General features: G+C 35.8%; 1 protein-coding gene across 1 annotated transcript in view; it reads left to right on the top strand.

Annotated features, from left to right (window-relative positions):
- Positions 1–4,436: 4,436 nt before the first annotated feature.
- Positions 4,437–23,466, top strand: part of LOC149801905 (ubiquitin-like protein 7) — a 45,997-nt gene continuing 26,967 nt past the window's right edge. The window contains exons 1-3 of the mRNA XM_089956289.1: positions 4,437–4,885; positions 14,296–14,412; positions 18,993–19,072. Of these exons, the coding sequence (XP_089812415.1) occupies positions 4,576–4,885; positions 14,296–14,412; positions 18,993–19,072 (507 nt within the window). The 5' untranslated portion in view covers positions 4,437–4,575. The remainder of the gene's footprint in view (positions 4,886–14,295; positions 14,413–18,992; positions 19,073–23,466) is intronic.

Here is a 23,466-nt window from a genome sequence, read left to right as displayed (position 1 = left end):
TCCGTTCAAAGTCTGCATCTCTGGTACGGACGAGACTCCTCCAAGTGGAGCGATCCTGTGTGAGATCTTCCCAAGATTCATGGTCAATGTTGAAGTATTTCAGGGATGACTTGAGGTAACCTTTGAAGCGCTCCCTCTGACCACCCTGCGATCGCTTTCCCTCCTTCAGCTCATCGTAGAAGATCTTCTTTGGCAGTTGCTTTAATGACATCCTGGTGACGTGGTATGTCCATTTCAACTGTGATTTGATCAGCAGAGCGTGGATGCTTGGAATGCCCATGTGACAACCTCAGAGTCTGGGTTCCTGTACTGCTATCTTACCCTCATCAGTGTCCTCAGGCAGCTCAAGTGACAAGTGAAAAGTTTCTTGCCATGGCGTTTGCAAGAATGCAACAGGGTCGGCAGTACAATGACTTTATATTCTGTCAACTTTGTTTATAGACTGATACTTCCCATTTGCCTTAGCAATTAAAGCGCTGGACGTGACAGTGTGCTGCCGAGATAGGTTGACCTATCAATTGCCACGAGGGTTTAGCCATTTACTATGATGATATCTTCTATATAAGGCTTTTCTTAGTGCAAGTTGGTGCATCACCTCTGTCTTCTTAATGATGATCGTGAGGCCTAAACTGTCACAAATTGAAGGGAAATGGTCAATAGTGTCGAATAGGAGATGGCGAAGAGTCGCCTCCTCTAACGTCGTTTTCATCTGCAGTCACCTCAGAATGAAGAGCTTGCCATCAGCTTGTGATTCGGTGTGTAATGTCGATCACAGTCATATAGTCATGTAAGGCATCAGTAAGCATCCTGAAAAGTGGTGGAGCCATCACACAGCCTTGCTTGACTCCATTGGTAACTGGGAATGGTTCAGATGGCTCACCATCGTCCACGAAATGAGCGAACATATCATCATCAAAATGCAGAACTACAATGATGATTTCATTGGGTAGCCAAATGTATCTTTCAAAGAGCTCTATACCTGACAGTAAAAGGCATTTGGCAGGCCTTTGGCAGGCCGACGAATGTCGTGTACAGGTTGAAGTTATGTTCCTTGCATTTCTCCTGGCATTGGCGAACTGCAAACATCATGTAAGTGGTCCATCGTGGTTTTCTGAAGCCACGCAGACTCTCTGGCCGGAGTCCTTGTTCGATGCGATGTACAAGATGATTCAGCCTAATTCTTTCGAGTACTTTGCCAGCTATTGAAAGCTAGGAGAGCACTCTATGGTTGTTGAATTATTGCCTATTGTCTTTCCGCTTGCACAAGTGGACGATGGCTGCATCCTTTTACTCATCGTGTATAGTTCCCCGAGTCCACATAGACTTGAAGAGTTCAGTCAATTTCTGTCGATCATCCGGCTTTGTAGACTTTAGGAGTAGAATCTACCATGTGCTTTGTCATTTGACAGTAGGGCAATTACTTCCATAAGTTCAGTCAGCGTTGGAAGTGTCTTCTGTTTGTCGGTGAAAAGCGTGATGTTGTCATCACTCAGTATTGGAGAAGTTCCTGATGACTGTGACCCACATATGGTCTTCAAAGCATCACATAATTTTTTCATGTCATTCCTATCTGTGTAGGACTGAATTTCGCCTGCCTTTTTGCTCATTTATGAGTCTTGCATCTCTCTGAGTTTGCATTGGACAGTCCTCTTGATGCTGTTGAAGGCTTCCTTCTTAGATGATGAGGTTCTGCCTTCTAAGCAGATCTCCTGAAGTCGACGCTTCTCATTCAGAAGTCTTTGTATGACAGCACTGTTCTCGTTAAACTAATCTTGATGTTTACGTGTCATGGAACAAGGGTGTTGGATACAGATGAGTACACAGATTCTCTGAAGGCTACCTGGTTTTCCTCGACATTCTCGGAGTTTATATCGATTGTATCCAGTTGGCTCCACAATTCTTCGTCAAAATCTCCTGTTTCAGTCTGGCAACACTGAGCTTTTGGGGCACTTGTTTCCTTACTGTTCGTCTGCTAGGCTGAATCCGGATATTGATCTTTGAAATTATGAGTCTGTGGTCAGTCCATTCTGCATTTTTCGTAGCTTTTGGCACTCGGACAACCTGCTTGTCTCTTCTAATGACGATGACACAGTCACTAAGATGCCAATACTTAGAGTGTGGATACATTCAAGACATCTTGCTGCGGTTTGGCAGGTGGAAGAATGTGTTAGTGATTCGGTTCGTACTCAGCGGATTGCTTCAGTAGAAGGAGTCCGTTGTTGTGGCATTGGTCAGCGCCATTTTTGCCAGTGACCTCTGACCATGTCTGATTATCTTTGCTAACTCTGGTATTGAAGTCAACAAGGACAATGAACTTGTCTACCTTTGGTACTTCTGTGACAAGATACTTCAGGTCTTCATGAAATTTGCCCTTGACCTCGTCTGGGTTGGTTATGGTGGGTGCATAGTTGCGTGTCTTTTTCCAGTCAGCTGGAGTCTCATTTTGCATTTGTCTGTCATTCAAGCCCTTTAGGAAATTTGTAAGCGTTGTATTGACATGCTGCAAAAGTCATTAAGTTTTCCAACTAATATATTGAATCGCTTGCTTATTATTAGCACAGGAGCATATTTTAAATAAATGGAAGACAGCCTTTTTCTCGGTCATTTCTAAAAGAATAAGTTCCAAATGTTGATATGTTTATATTACAACATTCAGAAGGAGACAAGCCAATAAGTATAAAACAAATCTATTACATATATACGGTCCATAAACATGAAAGATGCATATAAGAATATTTATATAAATCATACAAAATGTCATACGTGAAATTTAAAGCTGTAGAGACTTTTTAAGCATGGAATATAATAAAATCGGTTGACTAATTAATTGAAATGCCAACTCCCCCATTAACCATCTGCTCATTCCGGGACAATTTTCATTCCTACAACACTAAAGAGAACATTATCGTAGCTGGCCCACATAGAGGTATGTCAGTATTCTCCATTAGCTTACTACTGAAAGACTGCATTACTATATGTTACTGAAACATGACTAGTTGGAGATAATAAAATACAAAAAGTATGATACTCCCAAATCACAAAACGAAATACAACGGAAAAATACTTTGTATCAACGATGTAAAGACCATTTATCTAAGAAGCTGATTAAGTAGAGAAGATCGCAAACTTATTTATATGTATTGAAAGGGTATTCTAGTGAGAAAAACCCAGGAACGGTCATTTTCGTTTCGTATAAGCTAATTTTTATTTAGTTAAAGTTATATTTGATTTTAAATGTTAGTGGGCTTTTGAGTGCCGCCTAGAGTCGTAGTTTTGTGTCCCGTGATTCCGCCTGTTGGGTATATATATATATATATATATATATATATATATATATATATATATATATATATATATATATATATATATATATATATATATAACTGTGGCTGCAATGGGGTTGTGTTATGAAGCGGTATTATGTGAAGGCATACCGTTGCAAATGAGATATAACCACCCCGCGACCACGAACTGGTCAACACCACAGTCGGCGACCGAGAATGACGACCCGGTCGACGACTGAGAGACTGACTCGACGATTCAGCGACCCAGTTGGCGACTCAGAGACCCAGTCGGCGACCCAGAAGAACGACTCAGTCGACGATCCAGTTAGCGACCCAGTGGACGACTCAGGGACCCAAAAGGACGAGTCAGTTGGTGACCAGAGGACGACCCAGGAGCACTACTCAACAAATCAGTCGGCAATAAGAAGCCAGGAATAAGACGGTATCCAGCACGGGTAGAAATTTGTCGCACTCGGGATCGCCAGTCCTCAGACAGATACAGCGGGGTAACACTCCAAATAAAAAGACCTACCCTTGAGAACCCGAGATCTCGGGGTAATGTAGCCGAGGAAGTTCTGCTACAGTATAATGATTACGCATTTTTGTAGACTGTCAAGTAGAACTCCGCCTTTTTTCCTAACATTACCGCTACCAGTAAAGTCAGAAGAAAAGAAAAGTGGAGATCTACTTGTTGGTCTAGCATTTCTGTAAACATATGTTAGGACCATTAAACACGTATGTTCCATCAGGCACCAGCATACTAAAACAAATATACTAAAAAACTTCTGATGATGTCTATAGGGCCACATCAACAATTTAATGATTTCCGTGAAAATCGGATTTTATTCCTCAACTGCGAATAAAAGCAAGCATTTGTTTGTCAAATTCGCGTGGTAACCATGAAAAATCGTGATTGATATTGCTCCCGGTCATGATAATACGTAAAATTGTAATTAAATGTAACAATAAACAAGAAGGCTGCATATTCTATTAAAACTTGCATGCATGCTTACAAATTATAACCTATATATATATATATTCATGCCAGTGTTGGTCTCATGCTGGCGCACTTCCAAATATAGACTCGATTCAATAGGTATTTTGACTGTTTTAATTGTTGATTGTCAGGCACACACAATTTACTTCCTTTTCTCGGTACCCTTACAAGAGCAAAATCTGTCTCAATGTTTGGAGGTTTCATCAACTAAATGACAGTGGATTTTACCGAGCATTTAAACTGCAGACTGGGTGGCAAGTTTTGGCTACTATACTATGTTATATCCAAATTAAGATGGGCACGGTTGTGAGTTCTGATATAACGCTCAGACCAGCGATTAGGACAACACAGATGAATAAAGCTAATAACCGGGTTGCGACAACCAAGTCGGACAAGTCTCGTAGCAGTGGTGTTCCGTTAACTTACCGGAGGGATGCAAAGTCGACAACAAGAACAACAGGGATGGCTTCCTTGAACGTCTGTGACAGAACTGTCAGTGGAAAATCTAATCGCTTTGTGGTTGACTCTGTTAAACTGTCAGGAAGAGTTTCTGATTTAAAGTCGGAATTAGCTTTGAAATTGAATTTGCCTATTAGCGATATCGGTTAGTACATCTTACATGATGGTATATTCGTAATACCAGGTCAAACGGTTAGCCACTGAAGTTTTGCGTTATAGGAGAACTACTAACACCATTGCTTTTATATACACTCTCCAGAAAAAAATATTAAAGAAAATGATACTTAAATTCAAATACTGAAACCTTTGGCTATATCTACAGCTTGTAATTGCTTGGATATAGAGTAATAAAATCATATGGTTTAAGATGGATCTAGAGTAGTCCCACAATGTAAGACGTATCATCACGTGTTATTTTTGTTCTAGTGCTATGTCTCTGACCTCCAAAACATAAATATCAGCGTCGAGGTCTTACATGTAGGACTAGGTTTGAGAGAGACCCAAATGTTAATGTAACCATAGGACTCTGACATTTTATCAATAAAGTTAGTCCTACAATGTAAGACGTAGCACATGTTGGTTTTGTTTAAGTGCTATGTCTTACTATCCAATTAACGGCATTGTATAATGTGTTCCGATGTCGTTGACATCGGAATGAGTAGTCAAAGTTTCAGGAATATCTCACATATTTGGCAGCATATATCGACACTCTTCCACTAATTTATGTGTAAGTAATATACTTACTATGCAGTCTTTATCCCGGCGGAATGAAAATATGATGCTAGCATATGGACGCATTTTCATGTTCCATTAACATACATTTGAATTTGTTGCACTGTGACAGTAATTGAGGTATGCCAAAGTATGTTTTAGTAAGTTCATGTGGCGGATATGTTTCTTGAATGAAACGAAACATTACTTTACAGTTCCTATAGTCATAATATATTTGTATTCTTTTCATTAGAGAATAACATTTTAACTTAACCCAATTTCGGCATTCCTGGCTTTCATCACTTTCCAATCAATTGATATGTAGGCCAACAAAACTTTAAAACAGGTCCATTTCTTTTGTGAGAATTTGAATTTATTAGAGAAAAGACATCAGTCAGTAAGTAAAGTCTGACTAAAACATTATGACTTTACTTTGTAAAAAAGCGTTGTTATTTTAGTTGTCAGTTGTGTGAAATATTCCTGAAAATTTGACTTTCGTTATGATGATAGTCGACATCAAAACAGACTACACAGCGCTGTTAGTTAGGCAGTATGACCCTGACACCATAAACATAAATATCAGCATCAAGGTATTACCTGTAGGACTACAATAAAGTATGATGGAGTCGTGTAGAAAGGGTTTGTGACCGTAATGGTGAAAATAAAGGTTAATTCGCTGGATTGGATATGTGCGATGGTTGTCCGAGAGTTATGTGTTGGTACGTTACTGTCTTTTGAATGGATATGTGTAGTTTTTCACTCTTGCAATTTTGAAGCAATAAAAGACGCCTGAGAAAAGTCAAACCGAGCGGATGATTGGGATCACGTTTGCACCCCTTGTGTTCATATATAATACTGATAAAGTGATTTCGTGTTGTCAGATTTTATCGTACTTTATTGATAAAACTTCAGACTCCTGTGATGTAACACAACAAATGAGATACCCTCTGTATTTAAATTCATATATATATATTTATATATATAAATTCTTAACAATGCAGGGTGCAGTTAATTGTGTAGATATATCTGTATACTTGTATGTGTATATATATATATATATATATATATATATATATATATATATATATATAAATATATATATATATATTTTTTTTTTTTTTTTCTTTTCTTTTCAATTTTGTATTTCATTGTCTACTATATATTCTCAAAAATATTGAGGTCTGGTGTCTGTGGTGATGAAAGATTCAGTGTTATGTAAATTTTCCACTGTTTTGTCCACCTAGCAACATGGGCAGAACAGTTACCATTTTGGAAGAATAATTCCCCCCATTGCAGAATTCTTTAGCAATAACTGACAAAACAATGTTTCATCAGAGATGCTGATAAGCTTCTCAGAGTCAATATTGCCCTCATCTGAGGTCAGGTTTCCAAAACCATCTTAGGTGATGCACCCCAATACATTGCCAGTATTTTCTTGTATGGCACGCATGTGCTGTACAGACATAAATACTCTGGTTGCCTTTCTTTTTTGTGTTTTCTCTTAACATAAACTTTCAATCTTTTTCTAAAATGACTTTTGTTTCTTTACTAAAAATGATTATTTACCACCGGTTTTCAGCTGTAGATTTATGCATCTATTTACACCGTGAAACACAAGACCAAATAAATATCATAGAGATGGTTCAGAAGAGAGCTGCTAGATTCACTACAAACAGATGCCATTACACTAGCAGCATCTCCAGTGGCAATTACTTGAATTCAAGCAAACCAAGGCCCAGCTGACCATATTTTTCAAGATAGTGAACAACCTAGTGGATATACCAGCGGACAAATACTTGACCCTAGCATATAGCCAAAACCAGGGAAAACCTCAGGAAGAAGTTTAAATTAAAGTCAGCATCAACAAATTGTTCCAAGTTCAGCTTCTTTCCATGTACAAAAGGGACTTGGAATCAATAATTGCAGAAGCTCCTGTCTTGGTTTCTCACAAGCAGGAGCTTTTCAAAAATTACATTCTAATGAATTAGTCAGCAACAAGTAAGACCTAGTGATTCTCAGGGCTGTATTGGTTCATTTATCTTATGCTGCTTCAGTAGCTGGATTGGTCTGAGTATGAAGGGATGCAAATGTACACTGACACTCTTTTACCTATTTTTGCCTTTCCTGTCATTACTAATCTGTCTGCCCTATCACTACCTTCCTTCCTATATTCTTGACCACACACCACCCATTGCCTAATAGTCAAGTATGACTGTCATCATATTTATGGATAGATATGATGTACTTTGCTGCTGAGAAATCATAGTTTGTTTCCTTTAATCTTCTTTTGACAGTGCTTCTACAAACATAAATGCAGATAGACTCATTAAAACCTATAGGTTCCACTGTACATTTTGACACTTTGCATTTTGTTTGATTTTTATAGAAAAAGAATTAAATCCCAGGTTTTCCTTACAGGTTATCCTGGTTATTTAAAAAAACAGACCTTGTACTTTTTAGGTACTGTTAAAATAACTTTTAATTCCCAATATTTTGGTATATGATTGTTTAATTTGGATTATACAACATTAGATGTGCACCTATCCAAAAATTGCTACTTCTACCAAGGGCCATTTTCACTTCCTGGACCTCAAAGGGAAATTAGAAAAGAATTAGCTGGTAACTATTTACTTTCTATGTATTTTATTATTAATTTATTGCACTTTTCGAAACTGTTATTGCCTACTTTGGCAAATTTCACTTTTTATATTTTAATAACTGTGAAAAGTTGACATACTTTTGACTAGCTGTCTGCTTTAGATACTGCATAGTTTCCATAACTAGAAATTTCAGTTGTTGTACATGAAAGTAGCTTCCAGATATGCCAACATTCTCTCCACTGTGCAAGTTGCTATTGCAAATAACTTCACTTTATACCAGTCCTTCTCTCATAAGCACATAACTGTAGAGTGGAACCATATTCAGGTCCCAGAAAGATTGTCTAGAATTATCAAAGATTGCAATAAACAGGATGTGACAATGCTCATGATTTTTTGGCATTGCCAGTTATTTCCTGTTTTCTCTGGGCCAATCTTTGTGAAATTTTTTCAGATATTTGTTAATTTGGTGACTGCAATATTCACCTATTATTTTAAATATTTTTCTAACACTGAAAATCTTTCTTGGCTTATGAAATGTGTTTTGTTTGCATGATCACTAAGGAGTCTGAAAATAACACTCGCTACAGATGTACAGTTTCAGACTTTAATATTTACCACATTGATGGCCTACTGGTTAGAACATCCACCTCAGATGTGGGAGGTCATGGGTTCCAACCTCAGCCAGGTCATGCTGAAGACTTATACAGAAGGTATTAACAGCTGTTTTGCTAGGCATTCAGCATTAAGAGGTTAGTGTTAGGACTGGTCAGCCTGGTGTCAGGATAATGTGACTGGGTGGGACATTATGCCATATGTGTATGGCATGATGCCCCAGTGCTAGACATCACTGTAAACTGCTACACTGTAGACATCATAGTAATATGACTGAAAAATTGTTAAAGCTACATTAAAAATCTAAATCACACACACACACACACACACAAACATACACACACAAACACATTTTATTGAAGATGTTCATAGTACACAGAGATAAAATCAAGCATACAGAATAATTCTTATACATGCAGTGACCATTTGAGATCAGATTTAACTAATTGATGTTGACTTTTCATATGGTCATGTCTAGTAGCTTTTGATCTGACACTGTATGTACTGTAATTTATATCATCATTCCAGGAACACGTTTTTGTCAGTCAGTAAGGGAAACTCTTGAGAACACCCAACTCCTCATTACGTTTTGTATGTAATGAACCTTGTCATTCCAGATACCTGGTCGTCTACATCTTAAATAACTTGCTTGGAACATACACATGATATATAACCAAAAAGCACAGAAAACTTTTCAATTCCTAACATGAAATATCAAATTTCATAATGAAAACTTAGAAGCAGTTGCCTACAAAACTTGGCACAACCACAGCGGTGTTACACATTGAGTATATGCTCAATTTGTGTCTAGTATCCCCCAAATCTTGACCCTTGCTTTACCTGGGTACACTTTTTATCAGAAACAAATAAAACAATATGCCTGCTGCTTTTCATTGTCTATGCAGGTCTCAATTGGTGCTAGCAATGGCTAAAGTCATGAAGGGTGATGAAACTGTAAGACGGCAGTGAATTTCTTCTTTAAAGCATTGTATCTGGCAGTGAAAAAATATTTAAGGCTTGTGTACTAGTGGGCCAAAATTTCATTGTACATGTTCTTAATGGCCATTTGTGAACATATTTTTGAGGCTAAATTAACCCCTGAAGACTAATTTTTTTGTGAAAAATAATGCAATTAAATTTATGCAAATGCACAAGTTATCATTTAATTAATGATTTGCAGTTTTGGAAAGAAAAGTAATTAAGAAAACAGGAATTTATTACGAATTATAATATACGCTAGTAGATAATTGGTCTACTCTAAAGTTAAATGAGATCAAGGTCCAAAACAGACAATTCTATGGCGCTGCTCATTTTAAGTTAACAAGTTAATATTTGCATGAGATATTTTGGCACATGATAAGACTTTCATAGCAATAATATAAACATTCAAGGAAAATATGATTGTACAATGTAGACCACAAGATTATAGTGGCAAATCTGTTAAAGCAAGAAAGATTATCTCATTTTTATAGCACTATTAGTGCATTACTTACCATTGCCCCTCAAATACATTGTGTTTCTCCCAAATTTTAAGAATGGAGGACAATGATCCGTGTCCTTGGAATCCTATTTGTCATGCTACCACAGTTCAAATATATGACTAGGCTGGTCCATTTGTACAGGAATATTTGTCTGTCAAATTGAATCTGTTAGAAGATGTGCTGCCAGATGGGCAAAACAAGACTGTTCAAGCATTGTGTGTTTTTTAAGTATGCTTAGTCACAAATTGTAGACTTAACCAACAATAATTGGCAATAGACTATGCCTTACTTGTAAAGTCACCAATGACCATGTTGTTGTACCCAAGGACATGATCCACAATTAAAGAGACAATCCTACATTTACTATAATCTTGCCTTTAGTCAAGTCCCGCCTTCTACAGTTTGATATAAATGCTCTGCATTCCCTGTCAGCATCATCCACTATACCTGCCTGTATTCCCTGTCAGCATCAGATACTGTACCTGCCTGTATTCCCTGTCAGCATCATCCACTAAACTCTATACCTGCCTGCATTCCGTGATAGCATCATCCACTGAACCTATACCTTCCTCTCTTCCCAGATAGCATCATCCACTGAACCCTGTACCTGCCTGTTTTCCAAGACAATATCATCCACTGAACCCTATATCTGTCTGCATTCCCTGACAGCATCATCCACTGAACCCTAGACCTTTCTGCATTCCGTGACAGCTTCATCTACTGAACCCTATACCTTCCTGCATTCCCTGACCGCATCATCCACTGAACCCTATACCTTTCTGCATTCCGTGACAGCTTCATCCACTGAACCCTTTACCTTCCTGCATTCCCTGACAGCATCATCCACTGAACCTATATCTTCCTGCATTCCATGAAAACATCAGTCACTGAACCCTTTACCTTCCTGCATTCCCTGACAGCATCATCCACTGAACCCTATACCTTTCTGCATTCCGTGACAGCTTCATCCACTGAACCCTATACCTTCCTGCATTCCCTGACAGCATCATCAACTGAACCCTATACCATCCTGCATTCCGTGACAACATCAGTCACTGAACTTTATACCTGCTGAGAGTTAAGTTTCCGAATGTTGATATCTAACTGGCAATTAGCCACGTCCATTGTATCTCACCATAACTTCATTCATACTTTATTTAATTTGTTCTCGTTATAGATGCAACATTATGTTTAAGCATGCTGCAAATACATGAAATTTAGTGAGTGGAAATGAGTAAAACCTAAAATGTTGATTTCATTGTCATGGCAGTATTCAAGATTATTCTAGTGTGTGTTTTTGATTTTTAACTGAGCCTTAACAGTTTGAGTCATACTGCTATGATGTCTGTAGCGTGGCAGTTTATAGTGATGTCTAGCACTGGGACATCATGTCGAGATTTGGCATCCTGTCCCACCGAATCACTTTATACTTACAGCAGGCTGACCAGCCCTAACTCCAACCTCTTAATGCAGGGCACCATGCAAGGCAGCTGCTGGTACCATTTTTTTAAGTCTTTGGTATGACTTGGCTAGGGTTTGAACCTGCAACCTCCGAAATCCGAGGCAGATGCTTTAACCACTTAGGCCACCGGAGTGGTCATCATGGGTAGTACTGGCTGAATTTAGCATAGAGGATTTGGCAGATGTCTAGATTTACCAGAATCTATCTCAAACATCAAACTTAACACTGGGGAAAACCACATTTTCTGAATCCATTGGCTGAAGTATGCAAATGGAATAACAGTCACATACATATTTCCAGGAAAACATTTTCCCTTTAGAGCATCTGAGACTTTAATTAGAAATGCTGACATTGTGGATTCATGTAAAGGGTCTGTTAATGTGACAGATTTCCTTTTTCCATTTCATTTTTCAGGATAACTACATGGGGATTTAATAACGAGAGATACCATATGTACTCACTTATAAGTCAAGTCCAACTGAAAACAACATAGATCCTGATCTGTTGTAGCATAATGTGCATGCAGATCAGGGTCTGTATTTGTTCTACTGGTTACTACTTACAAACTATTCAGACCTAGATCTGCCAATGCATTATGCAACAGCAGATCTGGGTCTGTGCAGTTTGCAGTTGGACTCATAAGGAAGTATAATTGGTATTTATTTGTATGGAGCATAAATTAGATATCAGTGATCGTTATTGATTGTAACAGTGGTTTATGATTCAGTGGAATAGTTAAGATAATACAAGCTGAAGTGATCCTATGCACTTGTACTGCAGTTAAAAAGCTGAAGCCATGAAATGAGTAAATCTTAAGCACTTCTTTTTTTAGAAGATGGGATGGTCTCTTGTCTATCCATCTATTAGCGCAGGTTTTTTTATTGCTACTCCTCCTAAACTACCTAAAACTTTGCACATACATTCATCCCATGATCTAGTTGGTACTAAATGGAAATAGTGCTGCTAGGACATCCAGTATGGCCACCACAGAGGCCATCTTGGAAATCTTTTTATCACTACTATTCCAGAATGGATGGTCATTTGAACATGGGGTGCTCACTAGGAGATTGCTGATGGTTCTAAATGCAAATTTTGCCAATCTGAGGTCCAAAATGGCCACCATGGCAGCCATCTTGAAAATAAATCTTGTTATTGCTATTCCTTCTGAATGGAGGGTCATATCAATATTGGGTTTTCATTTAATGACTTTTTTAATGTCAAGTTGGTCTTAAATGAAAATGGTGCTGCTCTTATGTCCAGTATAGTCGCCACTACTGCCATTTTGAAAATCTTGTTATAACTACTTCTCTTACATGGATGGTCATTTAAATTAAGAACTTGTGATGATGTCTAGTTGGTCTGAAATAAACATGGTGCAAATATGACATCCGTCATGGCCACCACTGCCATCTTCAAAATCTTGTTATTGCAACTCCTCTTGAACAAAACGTGATGCAACTAATGTGGTGTTTTCACCATAAAACTTCTTATAATATCCATTTGGTCTTAAAATGGTACTGATGTGACACCCAGTGTTGCCACAACACAGCAGCTATCTTGAAAATCTTGGTATTACCACTCCTGAATAGATGGTCTTATCAACATGAGGGTTTCGCTAAAGACTTCTTGAGATGTCTGCTTTGTCCTAAATGAAGATGGTGCTAATCTGATGTCCAATATGGCCACTACATCATTCCTTTTAAAAATCTTGTTATTGCTATTTTCAGTCCTTCAGGATGGATGGTCATTCCAGAATGGACGGTCATCTCGACATAAGGTCTTTTCCTAAAATGGATGGTCATATCAATATGAGGGTTTTACTAAAACAATTCTTATGATGCCTAGATGGTCCTAACAGAAATTGGCACCAGTCATTTATCCAGTAGATTGCCACAATGTCACTCTCGGAAACCTTGTTTTCACTGCTCCCCCTGAATCAGATATCATTGTGATACAGGGTTTTCGCCAAAAGACTTATAATGATGTCTGCTTTGGCCTAAAATCTTGCCAATCCGACACCAGAATGTCCACCACAGCAACTAATTCTTTTATCACTGGTGGATATCACACAGGGTTTCAACACTTAAAAGTTAAAAGGAATTCAACACTCGGCAGTTAAAAGGAAGAAATGGTCTTAGCTTGAATTCCTTTAAATTCTTTTCACTTAGTAGAGCATCTGTCCCTTTGATGGACTTTTATTTTAGCAATGAATCTTGTCAGCCTCAGACACAATTTGTTTTTTTGCAAGTTTAAACGTCCTCCATGTTAGAGACTGTATATAATGCTGGCTTTGCATAATATTCAAAATATCCATTATTATATGATATTCTTTGCATACATTTTTATGGATATGCAAATATGTATGCAAGTAGATAACATGCTGTATTTCCATTAACTGGGCCAGTAAATACATGGTCAATCAAACCCATGTAGAACAGCTGCTTAGTGGATAAATTTATAAAGGTCTTCATGGACAGGTGAGCTGTATGTTTGGGGAAGAGGTTTTGATTGATTGAAATTAGACAAGATTTATTAATTTCTTACTACTGTATATACTCTTGTTTAAGTTAAGTGAAACTGCAAACAATATAGACCCTGATCTACTGTCATATAATGTAGTGGCAGATCAGGGTCTGTGTTGTTTGTTGTTCTGATACTTATAAATGAATATATACTTCCTATGTTTCAGATCTGATCTACTGTGGGCAGTCTATGAAGGATGGAGAAACCTTAGAAACATATGGTTTGAAATCTGGCAGTACAGTTTATGCATTAGCACAACAGATTCCACTGGAAGAAAAACCTGGTACAAATTTTATTGTTATTATAAATATATTGATATTATAAAGTTATGCACATACTTTAGTCACGTTATGAATGTTTCATTTGCATTGTTTGTTAGTTTATTTAATTTTTTTAAATTCATTATATGCTAATGTAACATTGTATGTTGGACTTGACCTTGTCCAAAATGGGGTCCCCGAGTGGCCAATTGGTCTAAAGTGCTCACCATTCCGGATCACTGCCATCTCACCTCTGTCTGTGTGGGTTCGAGTCCAAGGCTCGGCTAGCATGGATACGTGGGAAAGCCTGCCAGTAGCTTCTCGTGGGTCGGTGGTTCTTCCCTGGGTTTTCCAGGGTTCTTCCTCCACCAGTTATACTGGCCGCCATGTATAGCCTATCTTGTGCTGAAAAATGGCATTAAACCCTAGAACAACAACAACAACAACCTTGTCCAAAATCAAGTTTATTTTCTACCCAACCTAATTATTTGTTTGTTTTATTCTGTATATAACTAATACATAACTAAAATACTCTCTATGCCTATGGGTTAACTATTAGGATTATTATCATGCTCTTATTATAACTATTTTATCTTGTAAACATTAGGAACCTTCTGGAAGGTTATTTTCCATTAGGTAATAGGATTTTTTTTAGAAAATGCTAATTGTGACCTGAGGTCAAGTATGTAATCTAGTTTTTCTAGAGATTATTCATTCATGCTTTAAGATCTTAGCAGAATCAATTGTGTTATTGTTGTGTCCAGTAATGATTCATTTGGGATGGTATTTATTTATTCAAATTATTCCCTGGAAATACAAAGTGCTCTTCAAAAAAAAAACATTGTTGGCAATAGAGACTTGAATTTATAGTGAAATTTCAAATAAGGATATATTCTTGGATTGTATTGATGTGATCCAAGACTGGTGGCATATCACCACTACACAAGCCCTACAATCATATCAACACTTCCAGCATTTGATTTAATTCTAAATTTCCACTAAAGTTTATTCAGAACATTAATAATTAGGACTTGTGTCTGTAATTCTAGGATTATTTGGGATTTAATTTGTAATATCATAAGTTCCTTTTTATTTTTACATTTTACTTTTGTATTCAAGAGAAATAAATTATTTGTTGAATTCCACAAAAATTATTAGTTCTCATTTTTTCCATTGCTTATTTTAAGACCATAGAGACATAATATTAGTAATAAAGTGATATTATTTTGTCCTTTATTTGACATGTGCAGTAGGCTTTAGAAAAATTATTTTTATGGAATAAATTTAAATAACTGTTATTCCATATTTCTAATTACTTTGACAAAAAAAAATCTGAAAAATATCCATATTACTTTTTTCCCTCACAAAATGAAGTACAGAAAGAGCTCATAAAGTAGGATATGTAGAAGTACTTGGTCATGTTCATTTAACAAGACATTTTATGTATTGAAAAGTCACAGATTTAATTAGCTGGATTTTATTTATGTTGCTAGGGAGAGAACATTTCTGTAATGCACTAAGTTATCATTTTATTGTGACCTCATCATCTCTAGTAGTAACTAAATTGGGTTATTATGTCTGATTCTTTATCACCATGGTCTACTTTTAAAGTACCATTCATGTCTGAATAAGTCAGATTCAACTGTAGGCTGCATAGATCCAGATCTATCATGTCATAATGTGCTGGCCGATCTGGGTCTGTGCAGTTTGTTAGGGCTAATCAGTGGAACAAACAGTGTAGACCCTGATATGCCATAAAATTATTTGACATCATATACAGATCAGATTATTTGCATCTTTTTGCAGTTGGACATAACTTGTAAGTGGTTATATTTAGTACCGTATTTTACGGCGTATAAGTCGATACTTTTTGACTTGAAAGTTCGGTCTTCGTCTTATACTCTGAATCGACTTACATATGGATTGTGTCATTGAAATTGCATTGACTTATATATGGATTACAGTATCCGGTATGCTATTGACATTGCTCTATAATCGGCATAATCGAAAACAGGTCACATAGAAAAGTACAAATTCATGTTAAATTACTATGTCAATAAATTGTCATAAACTAATATGACTGCATTTATATTTGTAAGTTTTGCCATTATTTATTTTGCATTCTGCGTGTTTTTTCTTGTTTCTCAAACATACAATAAAAGAAAACAATTTACCGTACCGGTAAAAACTCCACCAGGCCGCATAGCACACTTACGGTCTATATTCTATAGTGTACTGTACTAATTCAAAGCATATTGTTTGTTCCTAAAAAAAAGATATGAAATAACTGGTCCATTAATATTTGATTTTCCAGTATAATGTTGGACACACGTGAGCAATTACCGGCATAGCTTTTTGATTGATCCAATTGATCCTACAAAAGGGATGTAATCCATATTAACTCGAGCGTTCTATGATTATTTATAAAATAATGTAGATCATGCATTCTACTGAATCCCTCAAATCATATGTTTCTAATTGTATTTGACAAAGTTTCTCAAATAAATTAGGTTTAAACTACACTAAAATCAGATATATAGATGGACTACCAGTACTCATAGATCATCAGTGATCCATGATTTTTAGTTTCGCAATTCAGTTTAAAGCAAATTGTAATGTCAACACTTCACCTATATTCATTCTTAACCAGCTGACGATTCGATGTCTCTCTTTGATTATACCGGTTGTTGATAAATTGGTCTTTGGTTTCCAACAACAATCAAAGCAAGTTGCCGCAATTGTTTAGACCTTGATATTGGCCTTAGCTACCGATTCTAGTTACCATATTGCCGGTACCCCATTGTTCTTTATCATTAATCCGCATCAGTTACGCTACCTGTTTTTAATATCAGTGGGATTAAGTACAACAGGAAATGATGCCCACTCCCTTCTCTAGATGTAAATAATGTATTTAGCCATGGGCATTGTTTTCATTGCTATAGTATGGGCACATTTTAATGAGTTCGGTATATTTTGATCAATCTTTTCAGTCATAATCATTCATATAAATATCCCCGTACAAATCATACAACTTATCTCACAATGCCTCCTGTCAAATCACGCAAGTCTTACACAGCGGCTTTTAAGCTGGAAGTTGTAAAGTTCGCTGAAGAGAAAGGTGGGATTTCACAGATATGTTAAAGTATAATAAAAAGTATTTTTATTTATTTTTTGTTTGCAACTTTTGTTTTCTGTCTCCTCATTTTCTTCACATTTCTGATTTCCCTATGAATTGCCTTATTTCCCTATTGTTAGCCTCACTGAGTTTATCTCATCTGTTGAATCTTGCACTCAAGACTGGTTTCAACTGGAAGGAATAATCATAGCATGCACAGCCACATGGCTCTTGTTGCAGTGGATATCATAATTAAAACAAATATGGTTTAAACTAAACTAAAATCAGATATATTGTGAGCGCGCGCGTGCTTGTGTGTGTGCGCACGAGAGAGAGAGAGAGTGAGAGATGAAAAAAATTGTCTGTGTACAAGATCGTTCTTTTATTCTGGGCGGTTTTTATTTGTAGCTTTTGCAAAGAGAAAAAAGACGGTATTTTGAGTTACCTGACGATTGTGATAATCCTCATGTATTATGAGCCTACTATATTCCATTATCAATAAACACCACTAAATCAACAATTCATTCTTGTTTTAATTACGATGTACATTGTCACAACAACCACATGGCTATGCAGTGTTATTTACACGGTAATTAAACATGCTTAGCGCTTTGGCTATAATTGAAACCAAATTGAGGGCAAGAATCGACAGAATAGGTCAAATGAGCAAGGCTGCCATTAGGGAAATGAGGCTTTTTTAGGGAAATGAAAATCTGTCAACATTTTATTGAAGTCATTGTCCATACAAAATTTGTTATAAGGACAAGAGATCATACCCATTACTTTGTATTTGAACTCGCCGATAAAGATAATAGTGGGGTATATCATTGAATAGATTAGTAATAAAATGTTAATTATATCCAAGTCCAAACAGAACAAATACTTAAAAAATAGTATATGTGTATATATATATATATATATATATATATATATATATATATATATATATATATATATATATATATATATATATATATATATATATACACGAATCGATTTAACAGAGTCCGTGACTTTCAAACTTATGATAGAAAATGGCAAGTTTGTATAAGTTACGTTCGTAACTACAGGTAATAAAATGAACTACAACATGGATGTGTTTTCAATTATAATAAAACAAGCATGGACTGTTTATTCAGCTGTGTCAATTGATAACAAAATATAGCAGTTCAGAAGTAAAATCACAAGCATGTTAGCATTGGTAATGCAATTTCACGATTGCCGGTAATATGGAATATCATACAACGATACCATCAATATTCATGCAACCGGAAGTTACTAGTATAAAATACAAAGCCAAGTTATTGACCTGGCCTCGTCTTATACTCCGAATCGACTTATATATGGACGAAGGATAGAAAATTTACAAAATTGGTCAATTCGACTTATACTCCGCATCGACTTGTTGGCCGGAAAATACGGTAATAGACATTCAGAACTTCACAAATATCAATTTTATAATAAATGTTTTCTTGTCTTGACATATAGCTCCCATGTCGGAGATTGTCCTCAGATCTCTTATAACAAGCCTCCAGTCGGCCCTCCTTAACCCCGTATACAGGTCAACTGTAAGTAATCTATTCCTTGACATAAACTCATTTTCGATATCACTTTGAAAATATGGGCTTCAAATCCATTTTTACATAAACAATGTAAATTGTGACAATTTTCACTTTCAAGGATGTTTGGATTTGGTCAGAATAATTGGTTGTATGCATATATAATTGCAGTACAAATCTGGATGGTGGTGTTGGTGGGGTAATGGATGATATGTGTGGTTGAAAGTCTAGATGATTGCCAGTCACATCATTATTGGCTTCTACAGTAAAACAGATTGAATATACAGAGCCTCCTAGTTCTCCCAAATTACTATTTAGTTAACAAAATTGAATATATTGATATTATAATGGTGATACAGTAAAACCTGTCTTGAAAGACCACTGCTATGTGAGACCACCTGTCTTGTGAGACCACATTCTCAGTGCACAAATTTATTGATTATAAAGGATTTTGACCTGTTATGAGAGACCACCTGTCTTGAGAGACCATACTTTTTGGGCAAAAGAGGTGGTCTTTCAAGACAGGTTCTACTGTATTATAAAGGTGTTATTATAAAGGTGATATTATTACAGTGTTATTATAAAGTTGATATTATAAAGTTGTTTTTATAAAGGTGTTATTATAAAGGTGATATTATAAAGGTGTTATTATAAAGGTGATATTATAAAGGTGTTATTATAAAGGTGATATTATAAAGTTGTTTTTATAAAGGTGTTATTATAAAGGTGATATTATAAAGTTGTTTTTATAAAGGTTATATTATAAAGTTGTTTTTATAAAGGTTATATTATAAAGGTGTTATTATAAAGTTGATATTATAAAGTTGTTTTTATAAAGGTTATATTATAAAGGTGTTATTATAAAGGTGATATTATAAAGTTGTTTTTATAAAGGTGATATTATAAAGGTGTTATTATAAAGGTGATATAAAGGTGTTATTATAAAGGTGATATTATTATGGTGTTATTATAAAGGTGATATTATTATGGTGTTATTATAAAGGTGATATTATAAAGGTGTTATTATAAAGGTGTTATTATAAAGGTGATATTATAAAGGTGTTTTTATAAAGGTGATATTATAAAGTTGTTTTTATAAAGGTGATATTATAAAGGTGTTATTATAAAGGTGATATTATAAAGGTGATATTCGAGCTTCATCAGCATGCAGGTTCACATCATGTTAATTATAAATTTGTTTTATCATGTTTGTGCTGGTCATATCTTATTGCATTTTTTCTGTTCAATTTTTGTCTGACCCAGCATTTGTATACATTTGATGACTTTTAATTCGTGTGGTTTATTTAAAAATAGAAATTTCTTTAAATGTATGCAAAAATCATCATTTGTGATTAAAAAACTAAACAACTTTCTCATTCATAATTGAGCTGTGACATTGATGGAAATACGTCTAGAACGGTGATTCATTTTGTTAAGTATTACAGTTCAGTTGCGCATTTTGAATCCATGGGATGAAAGAGATACATATATGTTTTATTCATTGACTGAGAAATTGAAAACTCTTAAAAATTCACAGACATTTGCTTTTTAGACAACATTTTGCTATCCAATACCAAATAAATAAAAAAATTAAACCTCTTAGTTGTGCAGTAAAAAGGTGCTGACTGAATATAAACAGTATTTATTCATTTGGTATGACATGCTGACTGAATATAAACAGTCCTTATTTATATGGTACGACATTCTGACTGAATATAAACAGTCCTTATTCATATGGTATGACATGCTGACTGAATATAAACAGTCCTTATTTACATGGTATGACATGCTGACTGAATATAAACAATCCTGATTCATATGGTGTGACATGCTGACTGAATATAAACAGTCCTTATTCATATGGTATGACATGCTGACTGAATACAGACAGTCCTGATTCATATGGTGTGACATGCTGACTGAATATAAACAGTCCTTATTCATATGGTGTGACATGCTGACTGAATACAAACAGTCCTTATTCATATGGTGTGACATGCTGACTGAATATAAACAGTCCTTATTCATATGGTGTGACATGCTGACTGAATACAAACAATCCTTATTCATATGGTGTGACATGCTGACTGAATTTAAACAGTCCTTATTCATATGGTGTGACATGCTGACTGAATATAAACAATCCTTATTTATATGGTATGACATGCTGACTGAATATAAAGAGTCCTTATTCATATGGTATGATATGCTGACTGAATATAAACAGTCCTTATTCATATGGTATGATATGCTGACTGAATATAAACAGTCCTTATTCATATGGTATGACATGCTCTTTCAAGCCTGGAGTTTCATGCCACAAGACTCTGGGTCCATTATTTTTAAATACCTATGCAGTACAATATAATAGCATAAGTAGATTAAAACCTTTATGACTACAGATCATTGATTACTCTAATACTTTGCATAGATTTTTAAAAAATGCAGTCTTGGGTGTGTTCTAGACTTTACAATCAGCAGGGAGAGAAGGATTTGCCTATTTCCAATTAAACAGGAAAAAATATGTTGCTCAAATAAAATCTAATATCTGAATGAAGTTGTGCAGATTGGATGATATTACAAGATTTATTTCAAGTTACTCAAGTCCTCATTTTGACTTAAAATTACATGTTCTGTCATGTGCAATGGTACATAACCCATCCAAGGTTGAAAGTTTTCTCCAGGTTCTCTGATTAGTTACAACTGATTGTGGGTCTGTGACACTCAGATTTATGTTTATGATTTTCATTGGTACAAATAAGAGGATATGAATTTATTTTTTCTCATTATTATCTCCCCTTCAGCAACAAAGATGAGAGGTGTGTATGTCCTGCAAGATGCAGACTAAAGCCTTTGACCATCTTGTGAATAGATTTTAATTGCTTGCATACACTTTGATGTTATTGTTTAATTGAATCGCCGATGGATGGTTTGAGGCATTTCAATTTTTAGAGTGAATGATTTGAATTTGTATGCCTCCAGTGGTTGCAGTGGTATTGTGGTGGCATCTTGATTTGTCTGTCTGATCATATGTATGTCCATCTATCCTGGGAATCTTATTATCAAGATGCACACCCCACCCATCTTCAACTTAGACATTATGAGTCGAGTTTTACGCCATTACTACAAATTTTAAATTTTGTACACATAACGTTTTTTTTTTACTTTGTTTCACAAACACCCTATTATCGCAATTAAACAAACCACACTTGTGACAGATTATAAAAGAAATGTGGTTAACATGTTTGTAATTGTATGTAGATGACATGTTCAGATTTTCTTGCCAGTATGCCAGTATTTCAAATTTTACAGTTTCTTCTGATTTCCTAGTACATAGTATTTTTTTTTTTTTTTTTACAAAACCTTGTTAATACGATTAAGTAAGTATCACTTGATATGGATCCATGTTCGTGAACTAATTACATATATAACAAAATTTCAAATTGTTCTACATTTGTGAACATTTTTTACTTACACTTTTTTTTTAACCATACCCCCCCCCCCCTTTGCAGGCTTTGGGATGTACTGTATGTTTCCTAATGATGTCCTCACTCTAATTGTTGCCCCCTCCCCTTTTTTAAGAATAGAAAACACAGAAGATGTTGTGTAAGACCTCTGCTGTTCAATACCCATCTACCCATCTGCTTCAGATCCATGATTACAACAAAATGCTGAAGCAGTCTCAGTTTTTCACACAGTTACAATGTATATAGCAATGTATTAATTACTATACTCACAAGCACACCTGTGGTGTTAAATATGATGCAGTAACTGGGCGGCAGGTTCAAAGACTTACCTGTCCTACTTCAGTCATCTCTTGAATGGGAAAATGTGTTGATTGATTGATCATTTTAACTGTGCTGATATTTGTTGTTACTGCTCCCCCTGAATCAAATATCATTGTGATACAGGGTTTTCACCAAAAGACTTGTAACAATGTCTGCAGATGTATATGTGGTCATTATATGAGTACATCAAAAGAGCAACTTTAACTGTCATTATTGTGCTCTAATAAATGTCCCACATTTGGAAAATGTAATGCCACTGGGGGGAGGTAATTTGGCAATACATGGTAGTATAGGCCTGATGTATTCCCCTGCATGTCATATATGGTGACAGATGGAGGTAGAATCCATGATGAATCATTGGTTAGCATGCCAGACTTGTGACTGAAATGGTGTGGGTTTGAATCCTACAGTAAGATCCCAGGTTGGCTACTGGGGTGTGTCCTTAGGCAAATCATTTTTCAGAAAATCCCAGGTAGGCTACTGGGGTGTGTTCTTAGGCAAAGAACTTTACAGATATGCCCAGGTTGGCTACTGGGGTGTGTTCTTAGGGAAAGCACTTTATTCCAATTGCCATATCACTAAATAACCTACTTGTTTTGCTGTACAATAAAACAC

Source organism: Sinohyriopsis cumingii, chromosome 4 (genome assembly GCF_028554795.1).
Source record: "Sinohyriopsis cumingii isolate HCF-2022 chromosome 4, ASM2855479v2, whole genome shotgun sequence".
Lineage (NCBI taxonomy): Eukaryota > Metazoa > Mollusca > Bivalvia > Unionida > Unionidae > Sinohyriopsis > Sinohyriopsis cumingii.
Note: the sequence above shows the minus strand (reverse complement) of the source record. Positions and strands in the feature narration are given on the sequence as shown.